The 15,577-nt window shown below is 43.8% G+C and overlaps 1 protein-coding gene across 10 annotated transcripts in view; it reads left to right on the forward strand.

Moving 5' to 3' along the window:
- Positions 1–1,348: 1,348 nt before the first annotated feature.
- Positions 1,349–15,577, forward strand: part of cc2d2a (coiled-coil and C2 domain containing 2A) — a 181,366-nt gene continuing 167,137 nt past the window's right edge. For 7 of the 10 annotated variants that reach the window (XR_011353988.1, XR_011353989.1, XM_069926023.1 and 4 more), the window contains exons 1-2: positions 1,349–1,574; positions 5,899–6,054. Coding sequence is in view for 8 of the 10 variants with exons in the window: in XM_069926023.1 (XP_069782124.1) it covers positions 6,041–6,054 (14 nt within the window). In the remaining 2 variants the exon portion in view is untranslated. The remainder of the gene's footprint in view (positions 1,575–5,898; positions 6,055–15,577) is intronic. The other 3 variants (XM_069926022.1, XM_069926021.1, XM_069926024.1) reach the window with 1 other exon arrangement.

Below are 15,577 nucleotides of genomic sequence, written 5' to 3' on the forward strand. Positions count from 1 at the left end.
GGAGATAATGTTCTAGTGAGGCATGAAACTGGTGGTAAGCTAGACACACCTTATTACCATCAACCCTATACTGTCGTATCCAGAAGTGGCAGTATGGTGACAGTCAAGTCTCCGACTGGAGTCCTGTATAAGAGAAATGTATCAGGTGTAAAAAGCTACCAGTCCAGAGATACATCGAACGAAGAGGTTGAAAGGCCAATACGAGATGCTGAAACTGAGAGACCTGATGGTGTTCCAGAGGCAGTTACCAGCACTCCTGATGAAGTGACTAGAGCGCCAGAAACACCCGAAGCCGTGGCGAGCAGTATTTCCGACGCTGAGAGTGAACAACTGAGAAGCGACGACAATATCGCAGGCAGGCCGAAACGATACGAAGACTTTGTGCCATAGTTTTAATAAGAACTTTGGGACAGTATTTAAACTTATATCATAAAGTGCGTGTATGAGTGCTGTAGGAAGTAAATTTTATGTAGTTGAGTTATAGTATTACCATTAGTTATGATGTAAGTTTCCGAGGGATATTGGTAAGTGAAGGTAAAGTTTATTTCTGATTAAAGGAGGGATGTCATGATAATGAATATGTATGAGATGTACCGGAAGTCACGTGGTATGAGAGAGAGATAAGAGCACAAGCAGGAGAACAAAGGAAACGGGAGAATAAAGACTCTGAGAAGTTTACCTGATAAAACTTGTGTTTGATGTTTTATTAACTTCACATTTCGGGCCACAAATGTGACAAGGTCCACCATTGCTCTTTTCCCCACGGTCTTTATAAATTGTGCGCTGTAGCGCTACCAGCTTTCCCACGGTTTAAAAATTGTCCACTGTTGCTATTTATTTATTCCCTCTCTCCTGCTGTGACTTTCCCACTGCAAAGTTTACACCTTAATTTTAATCTTTTCTCCCTTCACGTTCCTGCACTCATGCAAAAACGTGGGGTCATTTCAATCCCACAATGCAATTACCTGTTTCACACTTGCCTGATTTACAATGCAGGGGCACAATCCCCGGCGTGAGATGACGCCGTCGTTGAGGTGATTTTGCTTTCACACTTGGCATTTTAAAGGCCAATTGGCACTTGCAAGTGTGAAAAGGGGCTAATGTGATTCCATTTCACATATGGTAATTTTGGGAGATTAATACAAATAGCCTGGTGGATTGGCGGGGGGGGGGGGGGGGGGTTCTTCTCAGATTCGAGCATCCTGTTGTTTCCAGCAATGTATCATTTTTGTTTCTTGAATGATACAGGGTGGCCCACAATAAGCTCCAGCAACAAGCCAACATTTATTCTGGCATAAAATGCGACAATGAAAGAGTGCGTTGCGATTGGCTCAAGGATTCTTTATTATATTTGCACTGATTTAGCAAATGGGGAATTTTTGATTCGTTCTCCCCCCACCCCTCTCGGGCCACCGTAGCAAGGAGAACGGAGCGAAGACTGGCGTGTGATTGACGGGGAGGCTCGCCAACAGGCTTCGCCTCAAGGCGGTTACCAGGGCAAGCGGTTTCCTGGACACGGCGGCGTCCGTGCAAAACCAGGGCATGGCTGCAGTTGCAAACAAAGTAACTGCAATGTAAGTACGTTAGCTTCCATCCGGAGCCCAGTGCTTCTCTGCGGCTGTGTTTAGACTTGTTCCTCCTCGGCACAAATCAATGCAGCTTCCATTCCCAGAGGCGAACTTTATTTCCAAATCTGCAGTAGGAATAGTAGTTCTCATCTCCAAGGGCGTTGTTAATCTTGATTAAGTGCATACCTTTTTTGGTTGCCCGCAGTAAGAACTCATTTAGTTTGGGAAAGTCCATTGGCCTTGTCTAAACGCACATTGGCTTTGTTTGATCCTTTTTGCAAATACATTCTGTTCATTCATGCGTTTCCTCCATTGAGATGTTTTAGCCAGTGCAAATTGCAAATTGTTTTTTTTAAAAATACAATGAGAGCAACAGTGATGTGAAATGCAAAATAAACTTCAGATGTCTTGAACAAACAATAAGAAGCTGGATTGGGACAGGCCGGGAGTAAAGGGTCTCGACCCGACCATTTGGCGGATCATTTCCATCAGTACCTCAGTTTCTCAATGATCATGGACGGCTTTGTCATGTCTTTAACATGGTGAGAATTCAGGGAAGTGCCAGCCAAAAGAAAAAAAAAACCCACTGAAACACAGAGTAGTTGGATAAATCAGCAAAAGTTAGGATAAAGAGAAAAAAAGGTATGAAGAAATGTGGTCAGAAAAGAATGGGTGCCAATGAGCTGAGAAGTGAATTACTGTCAGGACTTTAATCCTTTCAGAAACAGTCAAGAATGCCAGAGTCTAGAATTAAAGTGCCGAAGACACTTGTAGGACTGCAGGAAAAGGATTGAAAAAACCAGAGTGAAAAGGTAAAAGGTGCTCAAACTGGAGATGATGTAGGTCAGTGTACTCCAGTTTCTCTGGATGACTGGGGTTGGCCAGGAGTAAGCTGGAATCATCAGGTCTGGAGAGGACCGAGACCGTTGAGGTTTTCACTGACAGGTGAGTAAGGCAGATTATAAGAACTGGGGGCAGGAGAAGGCTACCTGGTCCTTGAAGCTTGTGTTGCCAGTCAATTTCCTCATGGTCATTCTCGCTTGGCTCCATTTTCTTCAGCCATCCCCACAAACTTTAATTCCCCTGATATCCAGAACCTGATTGACCTTTTGAATTAAGTTAACGTCTATAGGTCGCTGGAGCAGAGAATTCCAAAGATTCTAAAACCCTCATCTCAGTCTACCATCTGAAACTATTACTCTCTACTTCTTGACTCCTCACTCAGGCATCTGCCCCATGATGCCCTGTAAGAATTTGGCTCTTTCAATAAGGTCACCTCTCTTTATCAGAGAATACAGGCCTAGTCCATTCTATCTTGCCTCATTTATTATTATGAATGCTGGTACATTTCTTCATAGGCACCCCCTCTATATTGGCACAAATGAATGAAGATTGGGGGACCATTTTATTGAGCTGTAATGGCAAGGACTTCTCAGTGTCCATCTGCTTCAGTTCCACACCCTTTTGCTGCACTAACTGTCCGTCCATGGCCTCGTATTGCCAGGTTGAGGCCACACGTAAATTGTATTTTGTCTCTGCCATGTCCAGCAAGGCAGCATAAATGTCGACTTCTCCAATTTCTGTTAACCCCATCCTCCTGTTCTCTCACTTTCCAACTCCCTCTGTCTCTCACCAGCTCAACAGACCCTTCATTTTGTTACTCCAGTTAGAGTTATCTTTCTTAGATCTCTGCCCCCTCCCCATCACCTCAGCTTCTTTCTCTTCTTCCCCCTCCTACATCTATCCACCTATCATCTGCTAACCTGTGCACTTTCCCATTTCCCTCCTCCTCCATTTTCTTATTTGGGCATCTGTCCGACTTTCAACACACCAGAATAAGGCCTTGGGCCTGAGTTTCTCCAGCACCTTTGTGAACTGCTCTAGGCTTCTCTTACATCTCTTGTGCTGCTCTCTGGTAAATCCTGTTGGCCATGAATTTAATTACACTTCTTGTGCTGGATGTAATGATGCATTAATAGTGCTCCACTGAAATGCTGGTATGTTTTGAGTTCTTTTGAAACCCACCAGCTGTGTTATTTCAGTTTTGGAGTATTTGCAAATTTTATGTTACCCACATTCAGTTCTTTCCCCATCCATTGTGAATGGCAAGTATTTAGTGTCTATGGAGACATGTATCCAAATTTAGGCAAGGAGGTGAAAAATGAAGCCATGACAGAAGCCTGAGATATTCTGGGAATGGAAATAGTTGAGGGACTAGGTCAAGATTAAATGTGACACCAAGTTGCAAACTATGGACTGGGAGTCCTGAGATTACCATAGTTTCCCTTCATGAGGATTTTTATAAATACGAAATGACAAAAAGAGTGTGGGAATGGATCATGGAAACAGCTGAGATGAGACAACTTTACTGAATCAGTGAATGAGTGAGTTCCCTTAATGCTTCCAGCTTGGCCCAAGCTTGCTCTTGACTGTTGTGGCTTGAGGAGTAGAGAGAGAAGGGATGTAGAATTACCTCCTTTCTATCCAGCACAAGATGCCTGCAGCCCCTCAGCAGTTGGTATTTCCTCAAGCATATGGATGGGCTGATGGGTATCATAACCCAGGGAGGATCTGTATTTCAGTTACATATAGATGCCAATGAGAGGTGGTTTGGACTTGAAATTGTGGTGGGCATGGGCACCCTTTCCAATACTGCTCATCCTATTTATTGCACTTTCAGGCAATTTTGAGAGAGTGGAGGGTCCTGTCTGCCTTTAAAACATTCATCGCCATGCAGAAAATGATGTTTTCAGTTGATGTTGCAAAAAGGGCAGCTAGGCGATGAAAACGGTGTGTGGGAATGGATCACACAGACAACTGTGATGGGAGAGTGACCAGGTACTGGAGTCAAAAAAATAGATTATGGTGGGATGCCAGAGCCAATGCTGCTAATGTGGGAAGAGAGTAATTTCTCCTACTAATAGAAAGACCTGAATAAATCCTTCCAGTTTTATTATGTTAGTTCACATATTTTCATGTCTTTGTAACACTTTGTTGATTTTACCAATAATGTATCATTCAATATTTACAAACTAATTCTTGTCAATAGCAAATAAGATGCTTCATTCTGATTTAAAGTCATATTTGTCATCTTGTGTATTTTTTAGTTGACAATTAATCTTTGGGTTATTCCACAATTTGTTTAATTATTACTTTTTTCAAAAGGTTGAGTTCTTGAGTAAATTACTTAATTTACATTATCTATTTTCTTTGTTATTAAACTTATCTATCCTTGTGTCACACTACAAGGTTGATTAACCTTCAGGAATGATGCAAAATTGATTACATTAAAAAAATCTATGGAATTATTTGGTATGTAGAAGAAGCGGCACATTTGGCGTAGCGGTTAGAGCAATGCTCTTACAGCACTAGCGATTGGGACCAGGGTTCAAATCCCGTGCTGTCTGTGAGGAGTTTATACGTTCTCCTCGTGTCTGCATGGATTTTCCGAGAAGGGCTCTGATTTCCTCCCATAATTCAAAAGGTACCGGGGGTTGTAGGTTAATTGGATGTAAATTGGGCAGCACAGACTTATGGGCTGAAATGGCCTGTTAGCATGCTGTATGTTTAAATTTTTAAAATATATTTAGAATCTTATTTATAGTGTTGTTTTGGAGCATTTTCTTTTTGAGAGTCTTTGTATTAAAATCTGCCTTTCAGATTTCAAACTCGTACATGTTTAAACCTGGCCATCATCTTCCAACCCCACACAGCTGTGTCAATAAGTAGGCTGTGTTGTATTCAGCAAAATAATTTTGAAGTTAAATAGCATTATACAGTATAACTTGTAGATTTATTGGATAACTAATTGTAAAGTCCAGTGGAAATAACAAATGTTTATTTTGCAATAACTTTCACAATTTAAAAAATATTAATCAATGGAATGTCCCACAATTTGAGGGATTTATTTAGCTAGTTTCTGTATAGCCCCTTTTCCACTTGCCCCTTGTCACAGGAATTAACAGAATTAACTGGGACGGGGTCCAGTGGAAAACAATCATCATGCCAACATCAAATCACGCCAGAGATTGACGGCTTTTTTATCCCAACTCCTATCTCCAGCATCAGCTGATTAAACCAGTGGAAAAAGGACAACTTGCATCCATTTCATTCCTTTCGAAGGTAGTCTCTCCAATCCCCAGGGATGAGTATGTTCAGTGGAAAAGCAGTCAGTGTCCCATTTAAAGATGATCCAGTGGAAACAGCACAAACGGCTTCCTATCCTGGGACACTGCATGGCCAATTAACTGGGATGCCAGTGGAAAAAGGGGCTTATGTTGATACTGAATATTATGATTTTAAATTCACTGCTATTATTATTTTCTCACAGATGCTAGAGGCTTTTTCATGGAATAAACACCCTTTACTGCAAAGTGCAATTGGAATACAACAAATGGTTTACATTCAAACTAAACTTGTAAGACGTTAAATGGTCTGTTTGAAAATCTGATCAATTGAATCGTCTGAAGAAAATGGCCTCTACAGAGTAAGTGAAAAACTTAAACTTGCAATTTTTTAAAAGAAATGATATCCTTATTTCTATAATAATAGTGGCTGATGTTTGCGCAGTTATTACATTTTTTCCATTTTTAAACATTCTTGGGCTGTCCAGAGGGTTCAGACTTGTAAGGGATATAATTGATAGAAATTCTAATGCACCGTTTATCGATACATTTGTGATATATATCTTCTTCTTTGGCTTGGCTTTGCGGACCAAGATTTATGGAGGGGTAAATGTCCACGTCAGCTGCAGGCTCGTTTGTGGCTGACAAGTCCGATGCGGGACAGGCAGACACGGTTGCAGCGGTTGCAGGGGAAAATTGGTTGGTTGGGGTTGGGTGTTGGGTTTTTCCTCCTTTGTCTTTTGTCAGTGAGGTGGGCTCTGCAGTCTTCTTCAAAGGAGTTTGCTGCCCGCCAAACTGTGAGGCGCCAAGATGCATGGTTTGAGGCGATATCAGCCCACTGGCGGTGGTCAATGTGGCAGGCACCAAGAGATTTCTTTAGGCAGTCCTTGTACCTCTTCTTTGGTGCACCTCTGACACGATGGCCAGTGGAGAGCTCGCCATATAACACGATCTTGGGAAGGCGATGGTCCTCCATTCTGGAGACGTGACCTACCCAGCGCAGTTGGATCTTCAACAGTGTGGATTCAATGCTGTCGGCCTCTGCCATCTCGAGTACTTCGATGTTAGGGATGAAATAGCTCCAATGAATGTTGAGGATGGAGCGGAGACAACGCTGGTGGAAGCGTTCTAGGAGCTGTAGGTGATGCTGGTAGAGGACCCATGATTTGGAGCTGAACAGGAGTGTGGGTATGACAACGGCTCTGTACATGCTAATCTTTGTGAGGTTTTTCAGTTGGTTGTTTTTCCAGACTCTTTTGTGTAGTCTTCCAAAGGTGCTATTTGCCTTGGCGAGTCTGTTGTCTATCTCGTTGTCGATCCTTGCATCCGATGAAATGGTGGAGCCGAGATAGGTAAACTGGTTGACCGTTTTGAGTTTTGTGTGCCTGATGGAGATGTGGAGGGGCTGGTAGTCATGGTGGGGAGCTGGCTGATGGAGGACCTCAGTTTTCTTCAGGCTGACTTCCAGGCCAAACGTTTTGGCAGTTTCCGCAAAACAGGACGTCAAGCGCTGAAGAGCTGGCTCTGAATGGGCAACTAAAGCGGCATCGTCTGCAATGAAAGACCTCAACAATGAAGACGCTGTTTACATCTGGTACCACACAGATGGCAGTCTCTTCAATCTGAGGTGCCTGAAAGCTCACACCAAGACACAAGAGCAACTTGTGAAATATATATATATATATATATATATATCTTTGGCTTGGCTTCGCGGACGAAGATTTATGGAGGGGGTAAAAGTCCACGTCAGCTGCAGGCTCGTTTGTGGCTGACAAGTCCGATGCGGGACAGGCAGACACGGTTGCAGCGGCTGCAGAGGAAAATTGGTTGGTTGGGGTTGGGTGTTGGGTTTTTCCTCCTTTGCCTTTTGTCAGTGAGGTGGGCTCTGCGGTCTTCTTCAAAGGAGGTTGCTGCCCGCCAAACTGTGAGGCGCCAAGATGCACGGTTTGAGGCGATATCAGCCCACTGGCGGTGGTCAATGTGGCAGGCACCAAGAGATTTCTTTAGGCAGTCCTTGTACCTTTTCTTTGGTGCACCTCTGTCACGGTGGCCAGTGGAGAGCTCGCCATATAACACGATCTTGGGAAGGCGATGGTCCTCCATTCTGGAGACGTGACCCACCCAGCGCAGCTGGATCTTCAGCAGCGTGGACTCGATGCTGTCGACCTCTGCCATCTCGAGTACTTCGACGTTAGGGATGAAAGCGCTCCAATGGATGTTTAGGATGGAGCGGAGATAACGCTGGTGGAAGCGTTCTAGGAGCCGTAGGTGATGCCGGTAGAGGACCCATGATATAGCACTTGCATAAATGATGTATCTTTTAACATTGTGATAGACACAGTGTTGCTGCGACAAAGTCGTTACCATAAAAGCCAGGTGTATCAAAAATAGGATGTAACATAATAACTAATGCAACATCAGGAAGTCTGTTTAATTAAAGTTCCCATTTTTTTCCAGTTGCTTTTGTCTATCGAAGTGTGATCTACCTGCCTTTCAGTGTTGAATTTGCAGCTCGTATGTTCAATATCATCCTGGTTATTCTTGGTCAACAAAAGTCAAAATTCACCTTTGCTTCCTTCAAACCAAAAAAAAATGAAAGAAGAATGATTTAAATATATGCAGGTTTAAATTGGATGAAGTGTAGGAGATGTGAGGGGGAGATACAAAGTTTGAAGATTTAAGAATATTTTTTGACAAATTATTTGTACATTTGATTTTTATTGCCTTTTTTTTAAGCCAATAGTTTATGCTGCTTTTCTCTTATTTTTGTGAACTTTGTGTGAGGAGTTGGCAAATCCTGCAGACAGCCGCTTAGTCATTAACAGTCCCCTCTCCATCCTCCATTGGTGTACTTCTGTGGTATTTTCCTGATAACCAAGTTAACAGGAACAAGGGGACATTGTCGCCTGCAAGTTCCTCTTGGGTAATATATCCCATTTTGACTTATAATTATGTCATTCGTCCATTCTTACTGGGTCAAAATCCAAGGATTATTGTTCATTATTGTACTTTAAATAATGAGTCAAGTCAGCAGATCCAGTGAACCAAGACAAATACTTCACTAACAAGATAAGCGTATTCACATTATTGGGAAGGGGGGGTGGGAGAGAGAGCTTGCAGCCTGCGACTACAGCCTTCCGTATACTCCTTACTAATTAACTAGGTACCTTGCACATGCACAGTACACGACTGTAAATACAGAGACTGCAGCGCGATTGCAGCAGAAGTAGAATAGCCATTACAACAGCTGCCTACATCCCCATTCTTGAGCTGGCCCCCACACATACTGTATTCCTCATCTACGTATATCAAACTAACAGCAACAAAGTAAATATACACACATGTCTGGCTCAGTCCTGATATTGTGGTTTAGGCCTGCAAATGCGCCTCTCTCACGTCTTATAGAATCCCTCTTCGGGAGTTGAGGCTTGTGGCAGCTCCACCGGAAAATCACCTTTGTTTGTGGTTGTTGGGATGTTCTCTGCACCGCTCATCAATTCCTCTGGAACAGAGGCAGGGCTCCCTATCATTTCTAGGTCCTCTGGGTCTCTATATTCATCTGAAAATATTGGTTCTTTGACTGGGAGGATGTGCCTTCTATTCCTCTGGTATGTTTCATTCTCCTGACTTGACGAGGTATGACCTTGGCTCGTTGCAACTCTGTTGCACAAAGCCTTGGTGGTCGTACCCTTCTGGAGACTGGAGCTGAACCACCTGCCCTTCAGCAAGGGGTGTCAGTGGCCTGGTTGACCTATTGTAACATTTTTTTATGCGTAAGGCATTAGTAGCAGAGCATTAATGTCTTGACGGTCCTTGACGTGAGGCTCCAAGAGCTTCTTTGCTACCGGAAGAGTCGTCCTGGTTTGGCGGTTCTTCAAACGCTGCGCCAGCGAGCCCAAGATGTTATCCCGAGGGACATTTCTCAGGTTCAGTAAACTGAGGAAGATATTCGCTTTGTCTCTCTAACAGCGCTCCATGAGTTGCTTGGCACTTTTTAATAGCTCTTTCGGCAAGCCCATTGGACTGAGGATATTACGAGCTGCTAGTAATGTGCTTGAAATCCCATGAGGAGGCAAAATCACGGAATGTCTGACTAGCAAACTGGTGACCGTTGTCGAATAGGAGTACATGTGGGGCTCCATGTACTGAGAAATGGCGACTCAGTTTCTTGATCACTGCTTCTGAAGTGGTAGCTTGCAATAAGTCTATTTCAAATCAGCCAGAGTGTGAGTCAGTCAATACCAGGTAGTGCTGTCCACACCACTCAAAAATATCCGTTGCCACTGTGGACCATGGTAAGGTGGGCACTGAGTGCAGTTGCAGTGGCTCTTTTTGCTGGTGTGGCCTGGTATGGTTGCAAACCACACAGGACTGAACTTCCTTGTCTATCTGGACGGACATTCCTGGCCAGAAAGCTATGTTCCTCACCCAGCGTTTTGTTGCATCCATGCCTGTGTGTCCTCTATGAAAGATTTCCGCACATAATTTTTGTAGTGCAGTGGGGATGACTGCTCTTTGGCCTTTCATGATGAGTCCTTCGTCAATGATCAGCTTGTCCCAATAGGGAAAGAATGGCTGTACGGCAGGTGGCAAACTGCGCTGTTTATTTGGCCAGCCACCTGAAATGAACCTACCCAGGGAGCTCAGAGTCCTGTCATCCTGTCAGTGTGCTGCTGTAGCTCATTGAGACAGGCCGAGGAGATGTGGCTTATTGTCATGACATCAAAAGTGTTCTCTTCCTCAGCATGTTGGGTAGTGCACTTTCTAGGAGCTCGTGAAAGGGCATCGGCTAGGTGCATCTCTTTGCCACATCTGTGGATCAGAGTGATGCTGTACTTTTACAGATGGAGCGTCATTCACTGAAGTCTCGCTGGTGCTGCATGGATAGGTTTGTTGATGATTGTTACCAGAGGTTTTGAAAGTAATCGGTCTTCCATATGTATAGTCATTAAATTTGGAACAGGCAAACACTACTGCTAAAAGCTCCTTCTTAATTTGGTCGTATCTTGTCTGTCTGTTAGAGATCTGGATGCATACACCACTGGTTTTCCATCCTGTAGACATGCTGCACCAGGGCCATACTGTGAAGTATTACAGTTTAGCAGCATGGGTTGGCACACGTCGAAGTAGGAGAGGACGGGGGCAAGACATGTGCCGTTTGAGGGCCGCTAACGCATCCTGTTGTTGCTGGTGCCAAATCCACTCTGTGTCCTTGTGGGACAACTGTCGGAGAGGAGCTGTTAATTTACTGGCATTGGGTATGAACTTTCCCAGATAGTTCACCATACCCAGGATTCATATATATATATTATATATATATATAATATAAGATAGGAGCAGGAGTAGGTAATTCGACCCTTCGAGCCTGCTCCGCCATTCAACGAGATCATGGCTGATCTTAAAGTTCAGTACCCCGTCCCCGCCTTCTCTCCGTAACCTTTAATACCCTTATACTGAAGAAATATATCTAATTCCCTCTTAAATATATTTAATGAACCTGCCTCCACTGCCCTCTGTGGCAATGAATACCTCTGGGTAAAGAAATTCCTCCTCATCTCAGTCCTAAATGGTTTGCCTATTATCCTCAAACCATGGCCCCGGGTTCTGGATTTTTCCATCATTGGAAACATCCCATCTGCATCCATTCTGTCCAGTCCTGCCAGAATTTTATAGGTCTCTATGAGATCCCCTCTCAATCTTCTAAACTCCAGCGAGTACAATCCCAATTTGCGCAATCTTTCCTCATAAGTCATTCCTGCTATTCCAGGTATCAGCCTGATGAATCGCCTCTGCACTCCCTCCATTGCAAGAACATCCTTCCTTAGATAAGGTGACCAAAACTGCACACAATACTCCAGGTGTGGTCTCACCAAGGCCCTGTACGGCTGCAGTAAGGTATCCTTGTTCCTATACTCAAACCCTCTTGATATGAAGGCCAACATACCATTTGCCTTTTTAACCGCCTTATGTACCTGCATGCTCGCCTTCAGAGACTGGTGTACAAGTACCCCTAGGTCTCTCTGCACTTCTCTTAATCTATTGCCATTCAAATAGTAATCTGCCCTCCGGTTTGTATTACCAAAGTGGATAACCTCACATTTATCCACATTGTAGTGCATTTGCCATGTATCTGCCCAGTCCCTCAATTTATCCAAATCACACTGGAGCTTCCTGACCCCCTCTTCCGTGCACACAACCCCTCCTAGCTTAGTGTCATCTGCAAATTTGGAGATATTACATCCAATCCCCTCATCCAGATCATTAATGTAAATTGTGAACAGCTGGGGTCCCAGTACAGATCCCTGTGGCACCCCACTGGTCACCGCCTGCCACTCAGAAAACGAGCCATTTATTCCAACTCTCTGTCTTCTAGCTGCCAGCCAGTTCTCAATCCACATCAATACTTTGCCCCCAATCCCATGAGCCTTGATTTTGTAAGCCAGTCATTTATGCGGGACCTTATCGAAGGCCTTTTGGAAGTCCAGGTACACCACATCCACTGGCTCTCCCCCATCTATTTTACCTGTCACCATCTCAAAGAATTCCAATAGATTTGTCAAGCACGATTTACCTTTTGTAAATCCATGTTGACTCTGTCCGATCCCTTCTCTGCTAGTCATATGCTCCGCTATTACATCCTTAATAATGGATTCCATCCATTATTGGATGTAAGGCTCACCAGCCTATAATTCCCTGCTTTTTCTCTACCCCCCCTTTTTAAATAGTGGCGTAACATTAGCTACCCTCCAATCCATGGGTACTGATCCTGAGTCTATTGAGTTCTTGAAAATAATTCTTAAAGCATCTGCTATCTGAATGGCCACTTCCTTAAGTACCCTAGGATGTAGATTATCAGGCCCTTGGGATTTATCTGCCTTCAATCCCATCAATTTCCCCAAGACCATGTCCTTAGAGATACTGATTTCTTTCAGTTCCTCCCTTGCATTAGTCTCTATGTTTCCCAACATCCTTGGGAGGTTATTTGTATCCTCTCTTGTAAAAACAGAATTAAAGTAAGAATTTAATTGGTCTGCCATTTCCTCATTCCCCATTATATATTATATATTCCCCTGATTCCAACTGCAAAGGAGGGTCCCTTCGTTAGAGGGACCCATGTCTGTGGGTGCTGGCATCTCGCTGATAGCCTTTGTATTTGAAGAGTCCGCTTTTAGTCCCTTACTGGTGAATACATGGCTCACGTACATGACTTGGTCGAGGTAGAACATGCATTTATTAGGGTTGAGTCTCAGATTAACCTCTCGTGCCCGGACTCTTGTGATGTTCTTCATGTGACGTACCGCCTACCAGTATGTTGTCAACAATGATGGCACAAGGATACCCGGCAAATATTTGCTCCATAACTCTTTGAAACACCTCACTTGCTGAATTGATACCAAATGGCATTCTCCGGAACTGGTACCGGCCGAATGCTGTGCTGAAAGTGGTCAGCAGGGACGAATGATTACCAAGCGATATCTGGCAGAATTGGTTCCTCGCAACTAGAACTGAGAACACTGTTGAGCCAGCCATCTGTGTGGCCACTTCCTCTACCATCCGCATAGGGTGATGCAGCCTTCTGAGAGCTGTGTTAAGGTCGATGCAGATGCGAATTTGCTGTCCATCCTTCCTTTTGGTAGCCACCATGGGTGAGACCCTGTTGGTTCTGAAACTGTTGTTATGACACCCAATTCTTCCATTCTGTTCAGTTCAGCTTTAACCCTTTCTTTCATGGCCATGGGCATGTGGTATTCGGCATCGCAACTGTACAGTGCCAGTGTTAGGGATTTTACTGCCTCCATAAGCCACCAAGCTTGTAGATTTGGCACATGGTTGTACCCGTTCTTTGTCTTTTAGTCATTGGAAGGTTTTCACTGGCATAATGTTGCACTTTGAACCAGTGTCTATTTTAATCTTGGCCATTTTGCCATTTATCTCCATGGTCACGAATACCTCATTATTGCTTCTGATATGGGCCGTCGTTCCTGCAGACACTCTGTTGACCTGGTATTCATCATCTGAGTCGCCCTCTCCATCTCTGTACCCTGGCTCCAGTAGATTGACTGCTCTCCTGGGTCCGGTCTGCGCAAAGACTCGCTGCCTGGACCTACAACACCTGCTATAGTGATTTCGTCTGCCACAGTTTTGACACTGCTGGCCGTATGCCAGACACATCTCCTGTTGCAGAAAGTGATCTCCCCTGCAGTTGCCACACCCAATCCTGGGCATGGAGCGGACTGTCTGGGGAACTGAGCATCCCCTTCGATCCTCTGGCCACTGTTTGTTCACCGGTCCAGCTTGTACTGTTTCAATACTTGCGGTAGAGAGCTGTGAAAGTCAGTTTTCTGCTGTTCTCCTCAGTAGCTTTATAGGTAAGGCAAGTTACAAGGGCCTTCTGCAAAGTTAAGTTGCACTCTTGCAGTAGTGACCTTCTCATGCGGTTGTCACGGATTCCACAAATCATACGATCTCTAATCAGTTCATCACTAACCGTGTCAAAGTCGCAGGTTTTGGCTTTAATTTTTAGGTCGCTTACATATGCGTGTATGGACTCACCAGGGTTCTGGTCCTTTTTATTAAATTTGTATCTCTCCATTGTTATGACCCCAAAGGACCCCAAAACCCAGCAGCAATAGACATTCACCAAGACAAGTGGCTTTCAAAACAAAAGTTATTTTTAATCAACTTCAAACATGAAAATAGAATCAAACTTTAACTTAACTCTATTCTTATACTATACTCTATACTATCCCAAATTACCACCTTCTAATTCTAAGCTCACTTGTATGTAATGTGTGTGTAAATTCAAGAAAAGTTCTTTGGTTCACATTTCAATCTCACTTCTTCTTCCAAGTTCTCTGGTTGTAGGCAATCACCATACTGTGCACAGAATTTAACATGTATAAAGTTCACAAGGCTTGGTGCTTGAAAGGTAAATTTTACCACTCAGGAAGGTTCTTGTAGGGTTTGCAGAGAGATATTTGTTGCTCCAGGATTTCCACAACTGAGGTACCACCACAAGTCACCTCAGGGTCTTGCTGATGAAACTTGTCCCATCAGGGTCTTCCAGATGGTAACCTCTTTCTTCAAGTTACCACGGAGTTCCATTCCTTCCTCTATTTCAAGAGAACCATCAGACAGATAGCACTTCCATCCATCTACTGCTCTGGAACTTGCTTTCATCAGTTTCAAACAGTTTTTCCTGGATTGCACTTTTCAGTTACTTGTCAGTTTCACACACACTGATTGACTGACTGAGCTGTTAATTCAACTCTCTCTCTTTTCCAACTGAAACTCCAAAGAGAGCATGTGACTCACGTCTTGCAAAATCCCTACCTTCTTCAGCAAACAACAGGAGTTCTTTCTTCTGCTCCATCTGTTGTTATCTTAGGTAAACAATCCAGAATTGACATCAGCTCATTTAACACCTTCTTGTGAAAGATGCTTACATTCTCCAGAGATCTTGCAATGTGAATTCTTCAGTCTTTCAAATAAGATCTGTTTTAAAATGTGTGTATGTATGTGACCTACTCTAAATCTTATAAATTCTCCCCAAATATTAATGTTGTTACACCATTGTTATATTCTTCTGATGGTTGCGCATCTCCCTAAACTTCCGTTTAAGGCATTCGGGGTTCTCCCTTGTTTTGGCTGCACGGTTCACAAGATTCCCCTCACGCACTTCACCTGCATAGACAAAGGACCTCTCCCTTTCAATGGCTTCCGTGCCTGCCAAATTTAACAAGATGTGCGCTCTGGTACTTGCAGGCTAATCACTGTGTGCTGCTGCTATAAAAATATCATATTCTTGTTCGAATATATGCCAGTTCTCAGCCACGTTTCCTTCAAACACCATGGGGTCGGTCTGTCTGAACACGCCGGCCATTT

This window comes from Narcine bancroftii, chromosome 3 (assembly GCF_036971445.1).
Source record: "Narcine bancroftii isolate sNarBan1 chromosome 3, sNarBan1.hap1, whole genome shotgun sequence".
In the NCBI taxonomy this organism is placed as follows: Eukaryota; Metazoa; Chordata; class Chondrichthyes; order Torpediniformes; family Narcinidae; genus Narcine; species Narcine bancroftii.